General features: G+C 40.2%; 1 protein-coding gene across 1 annotated transcript in view; it reads right to left on the bottom strand.

Annotated features, from left to right (window-relative positions):
* The window catches only part of LOC119722043 (cytoplasmic dynein 2 intermediate chain 1-like), a 244,618-nt gene that overhangs the window by 149,281 nt on the left and 76,723 nt on the right, over positions 1–18,614 (bottom strand). Inside the window, exon 10 of the mRNA XM_038192032.1 lies at positions 13,514–13,740. Coding sequence (XP_038047960.1) covers positions 13,514–13,740 — 227 coding nt within the window. The remainder of the gene's footprint in view (positions 1–13,513; positions 13,741–18,614) is intronic.

The following is an 18,614-nucleotide window of genomic DNA, read 5'->3' as shown; positions in this document are numbered from 1 at the left end:
GTTTATTACCACAAATGGGGTGGTCCACAAGTGTGCGAACCATGGTGCATGGGGCGTGGCATGCATCAATGTGAGGGTACGGTAACCGATGAAAATGGCTTTCACTCACCCACAGTTGGCCAGCCAGCCGCAGTTTACATACATGTACCGCTCGGCACGTTTTCGTGGGACGTGTTAAATTCCACTGTTTGTTAATGACTTTCCGGTACCTCAAGTCTGGTAACAGTTCATAATTCATTTCAGCAACAGATATTTTCTTGTACCAGTACATTAAATACACATTTAAATCTCATTTTTATTCTTCAAGGCTTTGCGTAGGCCTATAAGCCGCCCTGTGTATAGGCTGCAGTAAATATTTTCATGGGCAAAATCAACGTATAAGCCGCGACTTTACATCCTACAGCATATAGAGATATGCAACAAAATTAGGAACCACACACGAACCTCACAAATCCATCTGCACATCAGTCACAACAATGCACAAATTCTTTTTCTACTTCCCACTTACGGGCTTGTGCTGATCGGATGGCATTAAGGGGCTTTTGTCACATATTTTGATCGTCATCATAATTTTCATATGTCCCTCAATTAAGTTAAAAAAAAAAAAAAAAGGAACCACAATACTCCATCTCAAAATGGGACTCAAGTTAATAATAATAATAATAATAATAACAATAACTAGACATATGTTTGTGGACAAACATAGGGCTGTTTCGGTAGCTTTTTGTGACGTGTGACATGTGTTCCATCAACGAAGGATGTGTAGTTCTGTTTATAATAAATGGTGGCATATAATATGTAATTCCATTCGCATGGGGCTTTGAATTATGACGTCACATGTCACGTGATGACGTCATGATGACGTGACATAAAGTTTCATCTATTACTATAATATTATGGTAAAGAACAACTTAGCCAGAGCAGACATCGTTGAAAGCAAGTTCGCATCTTTCACCAATTTTAAATTACAAAGCACTTCCGGTTTCAACCAGAAGAAAGGGTCACATGATTTATTTGCACATATTTAAAAAATGAAGACCCTCGATAATTCTATCAATTCCCACAAAAATCATGTTCAGGTCTCGACCACCTATTTTTTTTCTAATTATAACACATCCCAGTCTAGCCACAGACCAAGTTACAACCCAATCAGACTTACGGTTCTGTAGATATAGGACTTCATAATATGCACGTAAATTTTCAAAAATCAATAAAAAAAAAATAAGGTGATGACGTCATCATGACGTCATAGTCTTGGCATAATTTTTGTAAAGGGTCTTCCTTGGCTGTAACATTGATGACAATTCCAGATCGCCTAGTTATAGAAATGGTGGCTTGAAAACGTGTACAAAGTCAATGGGCTAACATGTGTACAAAGTTAACGGGCTAAAAAAAAACCACTACAGAAACATTGCACCTTTAAATTTGTAATTTGCCTTTTGAACTGAAACATTTTTATGAAATATTACTTGATATTCTGACCCTTAGGAATATGTTCAATCGAATGACAGCGCGAAAAAAATACAATTTTTTCTTTCCTTCTCATAGTAATTCTCGGCTGAAGTTCAGAACTACTTAGTAAGATATCAGTGTTGTATAGGAAAAGACTTGTGGAAAATCCCACTGCAGAAAAACTGCACCTTTAAATACGTAACATAGGGCTTTTCGGCATTATGATTTTTTATTATACGTCCCTGACTATGCGCATGCATGAACATAAAATCTGTCAAAGTTAGCCGAAAATCGGCTAAAACGGTCACTGTGATGTGGACAGGATTTGACCTCGGCAACACGTGCTCTGCAGGCTGACTGGCATGTACGATGTACATGTACATGTACAGTATGTGCGTAATGTACGTGTATGTACACATAGACGTTCTGTGCATGTTTTAGAGCAGATGTATTGTCAACCTGAAGTTTTAAGCGTGCGCATGCCTTGAAGCTTTCAAATGTTTTAGACCTACCCTTAAATCGACAATTAAAGTAAAAACTAACATAAAAACTGCCATGGTTGATTTTTCAGGAATTTTCAAATGAAAAAGGGTCTTTTTATTATAACTTCCGGTCTGATGACGTCATACGCCTAAAACTTTGCACACGTCTTAAGTGGGTCAAGGTCATCATATACACCAATATTTAGGCGATTCCGACAAATTTCGCCACAAACATCTATTCAAAATACATTTTTAAAAATTTTCAACCTGTCGCTAGAGGGCGCTCGAAGATTGCATGACGTCATTGGTAGATGATTTGAAGAATACTTTTAGCCAAGAGACTAACACCGTTAAAAGCAAGTTCATATCTATTACCATTTTTAAATAATAAGCCACTTCCGGTTTTGGCCTTTTTCGACCGGAAGCAAGGGTCACGTGATTTCACGCACACTGAATGAAATAAAGACCTTAACCTACTCTACCACTTGCCGGTAACAGAATGCTGCGGACGCGTACGGTTGATTTCTTATGCATTTTTAAATATTAAAAGTGTCACAACTTAATTGCCTATAAATACACACCGGATGACGTCATGACGTCATCATTACACAATGTTGTTTGAATTAGGGTCTTTGTTTGGACAAAGATTGGTGCAAATGAATTACTGGCAAAGAGTCAAAAATGCCCTTTGAAAATCGACAATTTTTTTTCGATTTCTGTGTACAAAGTCTATGGGAAAAATTAAATATTCAAAATTCTATAATAAATTAGTCGATGACGTCACGATGACGTCAATGTTCGGCACACAACTTCAGATGCTGGTCTAAGTGTGTGCCAAGTATAAAGTCAATCGGATTGATTTTAGTGCCCAAAGTGCCGGTGACAAAAAAAACCTGTACAAATGCTATGGGCAAAATGACTGAAAAAGAAGGGGAACAAAAAAAAAACTAGAAATTGTGGTTGTGAACAACCACAGAGCTGTTCCCAATATTGATTATCTGTTGGACCCTTAGACATATAAGTAGAAATCTATGTCTGTTTGCAACAGAAGATAGGGCTTTTCCGCATTATGATTTGTTTTTATCAATAATACGTCCCTGACTATGCATGAACATAAAATCTGTCAAAGTTAGCCGGAAATCGGCTAAAACGGTCACTGTGGACAGGATTTGACCTAAGCAACACGTGCGCTGTGCGCGGGCTGACTGACATACGATATGTACAACGTACACGTGCATGTACATGTACATGTACTGTACATTGTGGACGTCCTGTGCATGTTTCAAGGCAGAGGTATTGTCAACCTGAAGTTTTAAGCGTGCGCAAGGCATGTCCGAGTTTGCTTATTGCCTCAGAGCTTTCAAATGTTTAAGACCTACCCTTCAATAGACAATTAAAGTAAAAACTAATATAAAAACCGCCATGGTTGATTTTTCAGGAATTTTCAAACGAAAATGGGTCTTTTCATTATAACTTCCGGTCTGATGACGTCATACACCTTAAACTTCGCACACGTCTTAAGTGGGTCAAGGTCATCATAAACACCAATATTTAGGTGATTCCGACAAACTTCGCCACAGACATCTATTCAAAATACATTTTTAAAAATTTTCAACCTGTCGCTAGAGGGCGCTCGAAGATTGCATGACGTCATCGGTAGATGATTTGAAGAATACTATCAGCCAAGAGACTAACACCGTTGAAAGCAAGTTCATATCTATTACCATTTTTAAATAATAAGCCACTTCCGGTTTTGGCCTTTTTCGACCGGAAGCAAGGGTCACGTGATTTCATGCACACTAAATGAAATAAAGACCTGAACCTACTCTACCACTTGCCGGCAACAGAATGCTGCGTACGCGTACGGTTGATTTCTTATGCATTTTTAAATATTAAAAGTGTCACTATTCAATTGCCTATAAATAAACACCGGATGACGTCATCATGACGTCATCATTACACAACGTTGTTTGAATTAGGGTCTTTGCTTGGACAAAGATTGGTGTAAATGAATTACTGGCAAAGAGTTGAAAATGCCTTCTGAAAATCGACATTTTTTTGAAAAATTCTGTGTACAAAGTCTATGGGAAAAATTAAATATTCAAAATTCTATAATAAATCACGTGATGACGTCAGCATGACGAAAAGTTTCGGCACACATCTTCAGATGATGCTTAATAACTATGCTGAGTTTAAAGTTGATCAGATTTAAAATAATTCCCAAAGTGGCTTGTAGAATAAAAACGTGTACAAAACCTATGGGAAAAGTGGAAAAAGAAAAAAAAACTAGAGATCTATGTCTGTTTGCAACAGAACATAGGGCTTTTCCGCATTATGTTTTTTTTTATTAAATTCAGGTCATATTTTTCTGTTTTGTGCAAAACTGTGTACATTTACGTTTTGTCTAACAAACCTCATTCAAATGAAAATTTGATTTTGGCATATTGCATTTGTCATATATAAAATATATACAATCACAAGATGACGTCATTATGACGTCAGCTCAATATTTATTTGTAACACATCCCGGCCTGCCCCCATACCAAGTTTCAACCCAATCTAAATTACTGTTGATGAGATATAGGGGCTTAAAATATACAAACGATGACGTCACATGTCTAATGATGACGTCATTGTAACAATACTCGGCAGTGCTCATTATTTTATTGCGGTTTTAGACTGTACCAAGTTTGAAAACAATCGGATTAATGAAAGTGTTAAATTTTGTAAGCAGAATAAAATTGGCAATATTAAAAAAAATCGTAAAAAAATCTACTGATGACGTCATCGTGACGTCATTTAAGATGTTGTGTACTAGTGTTATTATCTACCCACCCACCAAGTTTCATGACAATCGGACATTATCTTATATGTGTTTCAAAAAAGCGCATGTTTGATGACGTCATCATGACGTCACACATTTTTCAAAATTTTGCACATATACCTATTGCCTAACAAACCTAATACAAAAAGAATTTTAAATGTAACATATTGGGTTCTTGATATATGGCTTAAAGGTTCAAAACTTCAGAAATCTATATAAAATCACACGATGACGTCATGATGACGTCACCTCAATATTTATTTGTAACACATCCCGGCCTACCCCCATACCAAGTTTCAACCCAATCGAATGTACTGTTCATGAGATATAGGGGCTTAAAATATACAAGTTAACAATGACGTCACGTGTCTAATGATGACGTCATCGTAACAATACTTGGCAGTGCTCATTATTTTATTGTGGTTTTAGTCTGTACCAAGTTTGGAAAAAATCGGATTAATAAAAGTGTTGAATTTTGTAAGCAGAATAAAATTGGCAATATTAAAAAAATCTTTAAAAATCGACCGATGACGTCATCGTGACGTCATTCAAGATTTTGTGTACTAGTGTTATTATCTACCCACCCACCAAGTTTCAAGACGATCGGACATTCCCTTATATGTTTTTCGAAAAATCGCATTTTTGCTGACGTCATTATGACGTCACACATTTTTCCAAATTTTGTGCATTTATCTAATGCCCAGCGAACCTAATACAAAGAGAATTTTGAATTTATCATATTGCGTTAGTGAGATATGGCTTAAAGGTCCAAAACTTCAAAAATCTATATAAAATCACATGATGACGTCATGATGACGTCACCTCAATTTTCGTCTATAACACATCCCGATCCACCTACATACCAAGTTTCAACTCAATCGGACTGACAGTTCTGTAGATATAGGACTTTGTAATATGCATATTAATGATGACGTCACGTGACCCATGATGACGTCATGATGACGTCGCTCGTCCGCACACATCTATGCTGTATGGACTATGTCTATGCAAACTTTGAACGATATGCAACAAAGTTTAAGGGCAAAAGTGGCGTGTAGAATAAACGTGTACAAAGTCTATGGGGTTTTGGGAAAAAAAGAAGAAGAAGAAGAAGAAGAAGAAAGAAAAAAAATAAGAACAAAAAGAAAGGCTTTTCCGCATTTTTGCGGAAAAGCCAAAAAAAAAAAAAAAAAAAAAAAGGAAAAAAAAAAACTTTAACGAAAACAAGAGCTGTTCCCAATTGAAATTGGGAACAGCTAAAAAAAAAAATCTTAACGAAAACAAAGGCTGTTTCGGCAAAAGTGCCGAAACAGCCAATAACTAGACAGTTGTACAAACAACCACACAGTGTTGGTCTATCATATCGTCGGTTGCACCACGAACCGACGTATCGCATTTTTTGTGTTTCGAGAAAAACCGATTTAAAGTTGGTCATTATTTTGTGGGCTCATTCCATATACTCCCTGTGTAAGAATTCAAGCTGTTTCGTTTTTGCTAGTAAATTATAGATTTAACTTTATTGTATGCAATCCGTGTGCATCTGAGTTGCTTAGTTTTTGAGAAATTCAGTTCCAAAGTTATTCGTCACTTCGTGAAACAGATTTTTCTCATGTTTATCGTATGTCATACAACGCGCGTAATAGTGACCGTGTGCCAGATACGGAGATACGTCGGTTCGTGAAACGCTAAATTCCAATTTTTCATGTCGACGCTCCTTTGTGACGTCATAGCACTATGGGAATTAGCGTGTAAAGCAGCGTATCGGGATACGCCACTTCGTGGTGCAGCATTTTTCATTTTTTAGAGATACGCTGCACAATCTAATTAGCGTTCTTAGTTAATTAGACCTCAGATTGGAATAAAACTTTCTGAGAATGAGCACTTTGATGAAATAATAACGTTAATGACAAAAACTCAATTTGGCAAAAAATCGAGATACGCCGGTTCGTGGTGCGACCGACGATATGTGGTTGGATGGCAAAAATTTAAAAATAACAAGAAATTTAACAAAAGCTTGCTAAAAACACCAACAGTCTAGAATGACAGTTAGAGAATTGTCAAAGGCAGGTCAAAGCACGTAAAAAGCAAAATCAGATCTCTCGCAGTTGATATTGATTTTCAAAGATTAATCACATGGTATCAATAAAATGTAGTAGTGTAAACTTTTCAAGTACAATCGTTACAAAAACCCATTAAATAGCTCATAGGCCTATCTCTTAAAGTAAAGGTGGCACACCATTGGCGCAATACAAAATATTGCTCGCCATACCCTATTTACCCCAATGCATGTGTTTTTATAAAAAAGCGCCAATTGCCAGCCAAACTTTTGAGTCTCATATGACGCCATCAAAAGTCGAAAAAGTGCTTCCCTTAACAAGTTGTCATAAACATGTACAAAACACTGGTAAACACTTAAGAGGCCATTCAAAATTTTCGATGTTTTTAAATTTCGATTTTTTTTTCTTCGAAAATGTGAGTGGGTGGGTCAAATTAATTTATTGACATTTTTGTTAATCGAAATTTACTTTTTTCAATTAAAAAGATAGAAAATAGCTCTTTTGACTTGCCAATCCAACTCTATGCGTTCCTATTCGTAAACCCTTTGCCCGTACCGGTACAGTATGCATCCAAGAGAGGGCAAGAGAGGGCGCCAATACATGTATTACTTCCAGGTTTTAATGATCTTTAGATGTGGAACTTTACTTTTTGTTGTTGACCTTTTGGAGCAGTTGGGTATTATTGTTTCTGAAGGGATTCTTTGAAATTTTTTCTGTTAACTATGCTAACTAGCGGACATTCGTGCCAAGTGACATTTTGCTTTCGTTTTGCATTTGCTGGAATCGGGCAAGAGAGGGCGCTAACATTACTTCCGGGTTTAAGTGTCTCCATGTGTAATTGAACTTTGACTTTTCGCAGCGATTGGTGATTATTGTTTCTCTGGAGGGATTCTTTTAAGTTAATAATAATAAATAAACAAAAGCAGTACTTTCGGATTAACATTTGTACATGTGGTGGGGCATTTGAAGTTCTTGGAAACCTGGCTGTTTTCATTGGGATTGTTTTTTTTCGGCAGGGCCGGAGGGGGTTCTTTATTTTTTTTTTAAGATTTTTTTTTTTTTATTCCTCGGATGAACCTTTTTAGGGGGTGGGGACCACAGTATGTTTTAAACTTTATTTTTTCAAGACAGCCTGAATTATCTCTTTTTGGAAGTTGTGGTGGCTCTGAAAAGAGCCGTTTGTTTTATGATGCTGTGTTCTTTTCTACTGGAAAAAGTCGGTGATTCTCCTCTGGATGCTCGTCCTAAGCTGCTCCTCTGACAGGTAGTCCATGATGCCAGCTGCGTTGTGGTAGACCTCATCTGTCATGTTGGCCCGAGTGCAAAGGAAGTGTTGCACTTGAGTCATCATGTTGATGCACTGCCGGACAGTTAGTTCTTTCTGGACCTCCTCTGCTTCCGCCGCCGCCTCCTCCTCGTCGTCATCTGGACCATCGCCTGCTCTCTCTGCTGTTATCTCCGCCGCAATCTCCTCATCACTTGGCTCGTCTGTCACCTGAAGATCTGTATCAGCAGTTGCGTACTCTTGGAAAGTGTTGGGTAGGTGCATGTGGAGAGCCAGACGTTCCCAGATATTATCTGGGCGATCTTGGTCTTGGGCTGGATCTTGGTCTTGAGTGTGGGCTGGATCTTGGGCTTCGTCTTGATCTTGAACTTGTGGTTGTGGTGCTTGAACTGGCTGGAAACCTGCTTTACGAAAGCAGTTGGCGATACAATCTTGCTTGACGGCTCCCCACGCTGTGTGAACCATATTGATGGCCTGCAAGACGTTGATGGGCTGAGGTGTTTCCCCGGCGTCGTAGGCATTGAGAAGACTCTGTAGCAGCTTGCGACGGTAACGAACCTTCATGTTCATTATCACACCTTGGTCCATAGGCTGGAGCTGTGATGTAGTGTTCGGTGGCAGGAACTGAAGAGTGATGGAGTTCAGGTGGGGGACTTTAGGATGGGCTGCGCAGTTGTCTACGAAAAGAAGAACTTTCCGTTTCTGCCTGGTGAACTTCTTGTCTAGACGGCGAACCCACTCAGTGAATAGATCAGATACCATCCACGCCTTGCGGTTGGCACGGTAGCTGACTGGTAGATATGTCACGTTCTTGAAGCAGTGAGGTTTCTTGAATTTTCCGATGAGGAGGGGTTTCAGCTTCTCTGTGCCATCCATGTTAGCACAAAGCATGACGGTGATGCGCTCCTTGCTCTGCTTACCGCCATGGCATTGCTCTCCCTTGAAAGCCATAGTTTTATCGGGGGTGAGTCGATAAAACAGGCCAGTCTCATCGGCGTTGAAGATGTCTCTCGGTGCGAACCCATGCAAAATGCAGGGAAGTGTTTCTTTCAACCAGTCCGTGACGGTGACCTGGTCGACGCTGTTGCTCTCCCCACAGATCTGCTTATGCATAATGCCGTGGCGCTCCTTGAAGCGGGATAGCCACCCAGAACTTGCTTGGAATGCTCCGTGCCCCATCATCTGGGACAGCTGATCAGCTTTCTCTCGCAGCATTGGGCCGTTGACGGGAAGATTCTTGGCTCGGGTCCCACGAAACCAACGGAGAAGGGCCTCCTCGACATCTTCGAACGTAGCAGTGTGAAATCTCTTCCGCGAAGGTTCAAACTTTGAAGACTCAAAGTTTGACGTGATGTTTTCTCTGTTCTTCATGATGGTTGCCAGGGTACTAGAAACGATACCATACTGGCGCGCAACATCAGCTTTCTTGCGTCCGGCATCGACAGCCCTGATGATTTCCATCTTGGTCTCGATGGAATGTCCCTTTCGCTTGTTCTTGATTGAAGCCATTGCAGTAAAAATCTTGACAGTTGTCTCGATGGAGTACGATAAACGTATGGCCTCTCGGGAAAAAATCCCCCTCCTTATATTCCCAGTTGGCCCAGATTGATTGACACGCAATAACAAAAGATATGGTGCTTTTCTTTCTTTTACGTATTTTTTAATAGACACAAGCCAACAATAAGGAGCAATTACGCACGCGATGTTCGGGTGGCAGTACTAAAGCCTATTCCTTACAATGTCAACACTTATCTCCTGAGCGCCCCCTATTGTCCGTTTGTAATAATCTAGAAACGTGGTACCACAGTCATAAAGCAAACTTCAAACCCTGGTCATGCTAAGGGAAACCGCAGCGGGGGATTAGCGACTAGACCAGCGGTCCACTGCGCCGATTATCACAGTCCCATTGAATTTATTTATAAAGATCGGCGAGATGAAATAACGTTGGGTTGAAGTCATTACAAAGGTACATTTATGGGTGAAGCTTAAGTGTGTTGCTTGAATTGGAAGACAGGAGCATGATACCCGTTTCGGGACAAAAGGTCTGTCGTTGACAAGCTGCGATGGCCGTAGTTTTGAAAAGATGTCGTTGTAAATGGGTTGAGAACAATGCTTTTCCTCGCATTGGGTCGGCCAAAATCGTCGTAATAGCCAAAATCTTGTTATGTCCGTGCACGTAATAACCAAATATTTTCCCATAGTAATGTACACAAATTGATCGGGACTGGGAGAATGTGCTCGTTACATCCGGGTTATCGTTATGACCGAGCTCGTTATAACGGGAGTCGACTGTATTGTGTATACGTCCATCAGAGCACCATATGCATGGGGACCAGTGACGTTAGACTTCACTGCGTAAAATCAGTGCGCCGTGCAATGGAGCGGGATACCAGGTTCATTTTGTCTTTACAAAATGAAAATAATCGAATCACAAGCTAGCGACACTACTGGCGCGGTACTCACTGCTGACCGGACTTGCTCGATTTTTTAAGTGTCCCACCCGCATCGCGCATATTTTTGTCAACCGTCTCCCACAATGCACGGCAAAAACCGACTCTCCGTAGCAACCTCTAGGTGTCACTATGTATATGGAATCGCCCGAATTAAAATCACTTGTTAATGAAATGCCTGAGCTATTGTCTCAAAGCAGAAAACACGTGTAAAATATCCAACCAATTTGGGGTAATAATAATAATAATAATAATAATAATAGTGGGTATTTATAAAGTACACATATCTGAGCACTACATCATTATTACCCCTGCTCATTTGGGCCCATGAAACATTCCAAATACTATCTCAGCTCCCTGGGGAATATACAGCTCCAAGCTGCCATACAGCAACTGGGTGTCCTCCATCAGGACAAGAATATGGCTAGCGAATGCAAAGGCTACTGACAAGTCATGTGCACTAAATATGAAAAATAATTACTGATTTTTTAACAAAAATTTTGAATTTTAAAAGTCGATATAACTTAATTGACATCTAAATTGACATGAGAAGTGTTCCACATTATGTGAACAAATTGCACCTGTTACCGTGATTCCACTTTGAAATGAGAGGAAACAGGGAAGTGTCATTCTATTCTCTACTAATTTGGTATGGGTAGGTGTATGCGTAACAAAAGCAAGTAGACCACCGAATCATGGGCGTCACGAGGCAGGGGGCAAGGGGGGGGGGGGGGCGCTTGCCCCCCCCCCCCCTGGAAAAGCAACACACAAAAAAGGAAGAACAAAAATGAGAAAAGAAAGAAAGAAAAAGAGGCGCGAAGTCATAGTGGTGTAAATTTAATGAGGGGGGGGGGGCAAAATGTCCCTGCCCCCCCTCTAAAACTGATAAATCGAGAATTTGTTGAAAAATACAAGATTTTTTGGGGGAAATATGTTTTGTCCCCCTCTAGACAAAATCCTTGCGACGCCCATGCACTGAATGGCATTATGACCCGCCTACTTCTATCACACCCAATGGGCATGAATGTCCCAAACATACAGGTCTGCAGCCCTGCAAAGTCTATCCACAGATTACATGTACATGTATATCCACAGGTCTATGTTACTTTGCATGAACCTGTTTTAGCTTAAGCTTATGCAGGGGGCCTAACACTGCGAGTTACTGCACAGTATTTATTTACAAGTTGCTGCCTAGGCCAAGCTTAAAGCCAAATCATAGGGACAGGGTCCAAACTACACTCTTACGGAAAGTAAATATCAGTAATTCTATATTTTATAACCCAGTGGCACTAAACAGACTTTCCTCAAACACTGGCTAGGCCTCTTATTGGAATTATCTCACCTTGAATTCCACCATCATTGACGTTGTGGCACAGGCCTGAACATGCTGAGGCAACATTAACTTGTCCCATGTATGATGGAGGCTGACTGGGATCGACCCACATTTTCTAAGCATCGTATGTATTTCTGAGACTTTTCTAGATGGGTCCATCACTGGCACTGAAGCTGGGCCTGCTGCAGGCACTGGGGTAATTGACAGAAAGTGAAGTGCCCACAAACTGGCTGAAGAACAGTAGGAGGACATGCTGATGATGACTTTGGCCATGTCCTTGGGCTAATGAGCTCCTAACTGTCAAATAATTCCATTGAGTTTGAAGAAATCTGAGATGGCCAAATATATATCCAAGGTCAAAGTTCCAAGATTATCAATCCACTCAATTGATGATTGCCAATTAATTCCACTGGACTTGGGAATTGGAGACATCCAAGGTTATAATTCCACAAATCCTGAAACTGAACCACTAAAAACACTCCTGCTGTTTCACAGACAAATTAATCCAGCTTGCTCAAAATCAAATTGATCCAGCTTGCTCAAAAACAAATTGATCAGATTGAGTGTAAAAACAGAGCAACTATGCCAACAGTTATGAAAGCAGTTGGAGACAGCATAATTCACTATACACAGGACAATGTAACTTGTAAAATAAACTAACTTAAACCATGAGAAGCCGCAGACCTGTGCTTGCCAAGTATAAAGAATTTTGTCAAAATACATGCATTGTGACAAAATCTCATAATACCCGATACCCGGTTTATTGGTTATTTTTTTTTTGGGGGGGGGGTTCATGGTACAACGTGAAGTGTGTAAATCTAATACTGCACGAGTCTAGTGCATATCGTCTGAGAAAAAAAACTTAGCGCTTGGAACTATTTGTGCATTTCTGTCAGTCTGTACACTCATGCCCTCTTTGGGGAAACAATTTACAAGGTTTGAACTTTATCAACGAAGCCTAATGTTCAATCAAGCCGGGCTGTTTATCGTCGTCGATCGTTTGAATCTTCACTAGCGATTGTCTCCAACCACGTGATTGTGTCACCATTCAGTTCAGCTAAACCTTGTAATGAGACTTGTGTATAGAGTAATGAGGAACTTTTACTTGTTTTGGGGCGTCATCTCTGGCAAATGGCGCCCCTTGAACAAAGACATGAACAAATTGGGAAATTGCCAACATACATGTAGAGTTGCTAGAGCACTTGAAAGGCAATCCAGAGGTCACAGGTTCAAACCTCCGTCAATCTATTTTGTCTTGTTCAACTTTAGAATTAAATTTTATTTAAAAGTTCATTTTAATAAAATGAACATTTTTATCATAATTAAAACTACAAATCCCTTAAAATGTAACATCTAAAGCTAAAAACGTCATGATTTATGTAATATTGTATCCAACAAATGAGCACAAAAAAAACATCTTGAAAGTAGATATCCAACATTAAATCATAGAGAATTGCTTGATTTTTACCAACATATTTCGACATTTGCTTGTAGATTGTGAAGATTGGCCAAAATTATGGGAGCCTCCGGGTGAAATCCAGAGTTTGGGAGAACTTGTTGAATGCAGCATTTGAATCAAGTTATCAATACTGAGCGTTTTTTTAGCAGCAAATGTGAAACATATACTTACTTGTTTTGTGTCTGACCGTCCATAACTTTTGATGTACACTTCATACACCTTCACAGGAGGCATTTCAAATAAGGTGCAAGTAGACACATCAAGCTCGATCAAATTCATAAGCTCCCGACCACGTTGCATTGTCTTCTGTGAAGCTTTACTGTGAACATGTCTCTGCTTTGCTGCAGAAAAGTTTATGAATGTCTGTCTTAATCCTCCTCTGGCTGACATGTTTGATGCTGGGTATGACAAAAAAATAAACAAAAGCCATTTGGTTTCTTTGAATAATTTGTCATTAAAAAGCCATATAATTTCTGAGTGATCCCTGTTCACCATTGCCCAGGTTTGCAGCACTGCTAATGTTGCTAGCATCGTGATCCCTTAATACAGCGCAATCCCTGACTACTTTACACTACTAAAACAGGTTTGTAGCTTAAATTCTGACCAGCGCCCCTTAAACAAAGGCATTCACTAAATGGTGAACCATCAACACAGGGCTGCAGCCAACAATACTGATTTGATGGCTTAGCATTGGTTATGCTACCCGGGTATTGAGATGCTTTTCAACTACAGGGGAAAAGCAATTTTGGTTGGCCACTTTAAAACATGGCAGAAACATAACCTGCATCCCAACATTTTCCCTTGTACATGTGGAATATGTGGAATACCAATCAGATAGGTCTCCTAAACAAAGTGATACTTTTAAGCAAACATATTACTTGTGGAACAGCAAAAACTGGGGTGTGCAAAATCGTATTAAAATTGGAGGATTCAGGACTGTTAGGGCTACAGAATTAACATTTCTAACTTAATGAAATGCCATATCCTGTACAATCACGCATTTATCCACAGTGTACAATGCTTAACCGATAGAACACAAGACCCCGGATGTCATGACCTGAATAATAAACGGGGCATAGGTCATGACATCCAAGCCCACAGTGTGGGGGCACTGTTTGTTTGTATATACTGTTTTAAGCAAACATACATTACTCATGGAACAGCAAAAACACTGAACATTAAAGAATTAACATATCTAACTTTAGTGAAATGCCATAATAGGAGAGACAATGTTTATCCAGAACACCAAGAAAATTGGTAAATATTAGCACGTCAATTCCAAATATTGGCAGTAGAAAACAGTAAGCCAAGTGTCTGTTATGCACCCAGTAACATGTTAAAAAAACAAAACAAGTACATGTATGCTACACTGCTCATGATCAAACAAGTTCTTAAGAAAGTTTTGTGGAGTGTTGGAGTGAACATAGTGGTCAAAGAAAACTGCTGGGCAATCCCAGCATCCAATTTTCGTGGCTAGATCAAGAGGATCAAAGCCTGTGTCAATTGCAACTGTAGCTGCTGTGAGTCGGAAGGATTTTGCACTGAAACCCCGACCCCCAAGTCCAGCCAGACCTATAGCTGAATTAAGCTGATCTGCAATTAAACCAGCTGACAATGCTCCATATGGTCTCTAAAGAGTGACAAACAGTGGGTCATTAACTAACAGCCAATGGCTGTGGGATTTGTGGATGTTAGTGTGCAGGCAAAAGACAGGGTCCACCCACTGATTGTCCGCTGCTGGGATGGTAACTGAGAAGCCTTTCCGGTGAATGTCATTCTTTTGCCGAAAAACTGGATCGACAGTGTTCCGTTCTCGTCGAGAATAAGCTGACTTTTGCGCATAACCATAGGCTCGCTAGGCCCATTTTCGTTGAACAGTACACCCCTTAGGTGCAAGGTCAGATAGCCGTGCCATAACTGCGAGTGTCAACAGCGTTATCGCTTTCAAGCGTAGACGCTTCAAGTCCAGTCCCTCATTGTCACCTCAAGATTGGAAGAGACTGACAAAAGGCTGTATTGGCATGACAGATGAGCGTGTCATTGGAGCAGTGGTACAACTCTTTTCAAGAACAATAATCAGTCTATAAAGTTCCAGAGAGTTTGTCGGATGGTTCTTGCCTGGGGATGCTTGATAAAGGGCCGTCATTGCGGCCATGGTGCTACGCAAAACTGATCGTGGCTTAGGGGACAAGCCCGCCACTAAGCACAGAAACTCTGCTAATGTGGCAGTGTCCTATGATGGATACTGTAATTGTCTTTCCACACAAAAGTTGTGAAGTCTCTGTAACTGGCGGTCAGGTACATGCAGAGCAGTGGGCGCCCAGATGACTACTGAGTATGTATTGTGAGCTGGCCCTTGGTGACCAGTGCAACAGTTTAAGTGACTGCTCCAGACACTCAAGCCATTAGTTGCCAGTGGGCATTCTTTAGTGGTTCTGGTTTTACTGCTACCGACCGCACAATCCGTTTTATTGGGAGGAATATGGGTGGTGCAGTTGACATTTCTAGAGGTGTTCGATACCAGATTTGTGCTGGCCAACATGGTGCGATCAATGTCGTTGCTGCGTATTGCTGCTCGAGTGTTATAGATCACTTTCGGGACGAGTCGGAATGGAGGGTTTACATAATTGTTTTCCAACCCCCAATTGCAGTGGCGTAAATCTGTGCCGGGGATCGACTTGGGAAAATGTGGTATGACTAAAATCACAAAATTTCCCAGCTGTGGAAATTCAAAGGGGGGGGGGGTTCTAGGCTTGCTGAACACCACAACACTAGGGGGCGCTGTTCATGATACAGACGAACATTTTATGTATATTTTGCCCCTTAATCTTGCATGAAAACGGCGCATTTAAAACTTTTGTACTTATTTTCTCTTTTTCAGTACTGTTAAATACATTTTGCTTGTTAAGAAGTTCGAAAATTACCTCAAAATCTGCTTTTTGTTGGTTTCTCAACACGAAAATGGGGGGATGATCCAATGGCCCATCCTCCCTGGTCAAAAAGTGGGGGGGATATATACCCCTCCCCCCCCCCCTCCCGAAAACTTTGAAATTGACATTTAATAACCCAACCTCTTTATTCAATTATGGCAAATTTTAAATTGGCGACAAAATTTATAAAGATTTGTTGCGCCAAGAACCGTGACTTGTTTTTTTTTAATATCCTATTTCCCTTGAAGCCACTTTATTACTCTTTCAGTTAAAGGTATAGTCCATCATTTGTAATTTGTGCAATTTGTTCGTTTGAAGCAACAAACGTTCTCGAAATCTAAACAACTTACCTGATGAAGTTTCAGCTCAGCTTCAGCTGTATTTTCCGAGAAAAACAACATTCTAGGATCTCGATTTCAAATCAAAACTTGCTGAATCATGTTTTGAATTGGGCCTGAATTCAGCATCCAAGACATGTTCTTACTGGACTGAATGCAGCTACGCGATGTCGCGCACTGATCCGACGAATTATAGAGGGCGCGCACGCATACACGTCATGTCAATACTTGCGCCCGCTTCACCAAATAAAAAAACTGAACTATTAAAGGAAATTTCCAATGGTGCGTCTTAACAAGCACCGTTTGAAAGGCCTTCTTTCGTTGATTTCTTCAAAATGACAGCATGCAAGAAAGAATAATTTCACAGGGAGTTTAATCCCCTGCTATCTTTCAACCAAGTGTGTTTTTCAACAATAATTACCTCAGTCACTTTTTTGATAGCTGCAAATGATGGAATGTAGCTTTAATGTATATTTCATTTTGAAACCCATAGCAACGGGTCTGTTTAGAAGCATAGGCATATATTTTGTATACATGTATCGCAAAATTAAGAAAAACATAAACAAAATCAAAGTTGGCACATTTTGTCAATGGGCCACCAACGGCTGGGGTATTTTGTACATTTTCCTTCATAAAATGACAGATTGACTACTTAGGAATAAAAACTATATAGCACAAAATCCTGCAAGATCACCTTAATTTTGCTGGCCTGGTCATCGGAAAACAGTGGCTGAGAGAGAAAATCCCTGAATAGGGCAATTCCTTTAGGGAAAGTCCGTACAGCGTATACGCACTACACGTCTACACCGATCAGGTTTTTCACCAATTTTGGTTGGTTTGATGAAATAAAGTGACAACTTCACAAAGTCAAGTTCTTTTTTAGTTTAAGATGTCAAATTGCACCACTAATGGCTGAAAAGTTCTTATAAAAAGTGAATAAGAAAATAAATTGCAACAGGCCAGACATTAATGTACCGGGAATTCAATTATTGTCATGATGATGACTTTATGGATTTGTTACGATTCAAATTTCTAAAAGCAACAGATATTAAAAATAACCCACGCCCTGGAAAATAAGGGTAACCAAAGTAGTCAAACAGACATGCACAAGAACAAGCAGCAAGTAAGTTCAATTAAATTTAATGAAAAATATTATGAAAACAAAATATTGCAATTTACAAAAGTACATTACCCAGTTGTGTTATGACATTACATTATAGAATGGTTGAAAACTGAATGGTTATAAGGGGCGAGCAGCCCAGACAAAATAGGGTCAAAGACCCACTGGTCTGACAAAAATATATCAGTTCTCTCGTCGAGGAAGAAAGACCAAATGTCCGACTACTCTGATGGTTGTCCCCGTAGATTGCTCTCCTTCAAAAAGTACGCGATATGTGATGAAACACCGGTGTAGAAAAATGGTTGGCCCCCTTGGTGCGCTCTGCTTTAGTATCGTCGTTGGTTCACACAACCGGTACAAACAAAGTCCGACGACCCCAGCCCGGAGAAAAACTCACACAGTGCTCAGGCTACGAGTCACTGTGTGTCCTAAAGTCTGACGCTGTTGGGAAGTCTGACGCAGCTCTGCCTCGTCCATGTGCAAACTCCCAGTAGAAGAACCACAGGCGCTTGGCAGCAGCCTACTGCATGGTCTCTGCAGCAGCGACGAACTTTACTGGAGGTTTCACGGATACATCCGTGCAGGAACGGCGAAATTATAACATGACGAATCACAGTTCGGCAACTAAAACGGCCGCTCTAACGAGGGCTCACAGAGAAAATTGTCCACCCACTCTGCTACTCTGCAGACCTCCACCCCAAAACTGAAGAAATAAAATGTGAGGGACGAGGATTGCTGCAATCCTCACTAAAATAGCAAATCCTGAATTCTCGGTATTGTTCACATGCACACTCTGCGAATTCTTATATTCTGTTCATGATTGTAAAATCAGGTGTTTGTGTGGCATACGAAGAAAAGTTCCAAATCGATTAAAGAGTTTAAAG

This window comes from Patiria miniata, unplaced genomic scaffold (assembly GCF_015706575.1).
Source record: "Patiria miniata isolate m_02_andy unplaced genomic scaffold, ASM1570657v1 HiC_scaffold_14, whole genome shotgun sequence".
In the NCBI taxonomy this organism is placed as follows: domain Eukaryota; kingdom Metazoa; phylum Echinodermata; class Asteroidea; order Valvatida; family Asterinidae; genus Patiria; species Patiria miniata.
Note: the sequence above shows the minus strand (reverse complement) of the source record. Positions and strands in the feature narration are given on the sequence as shown.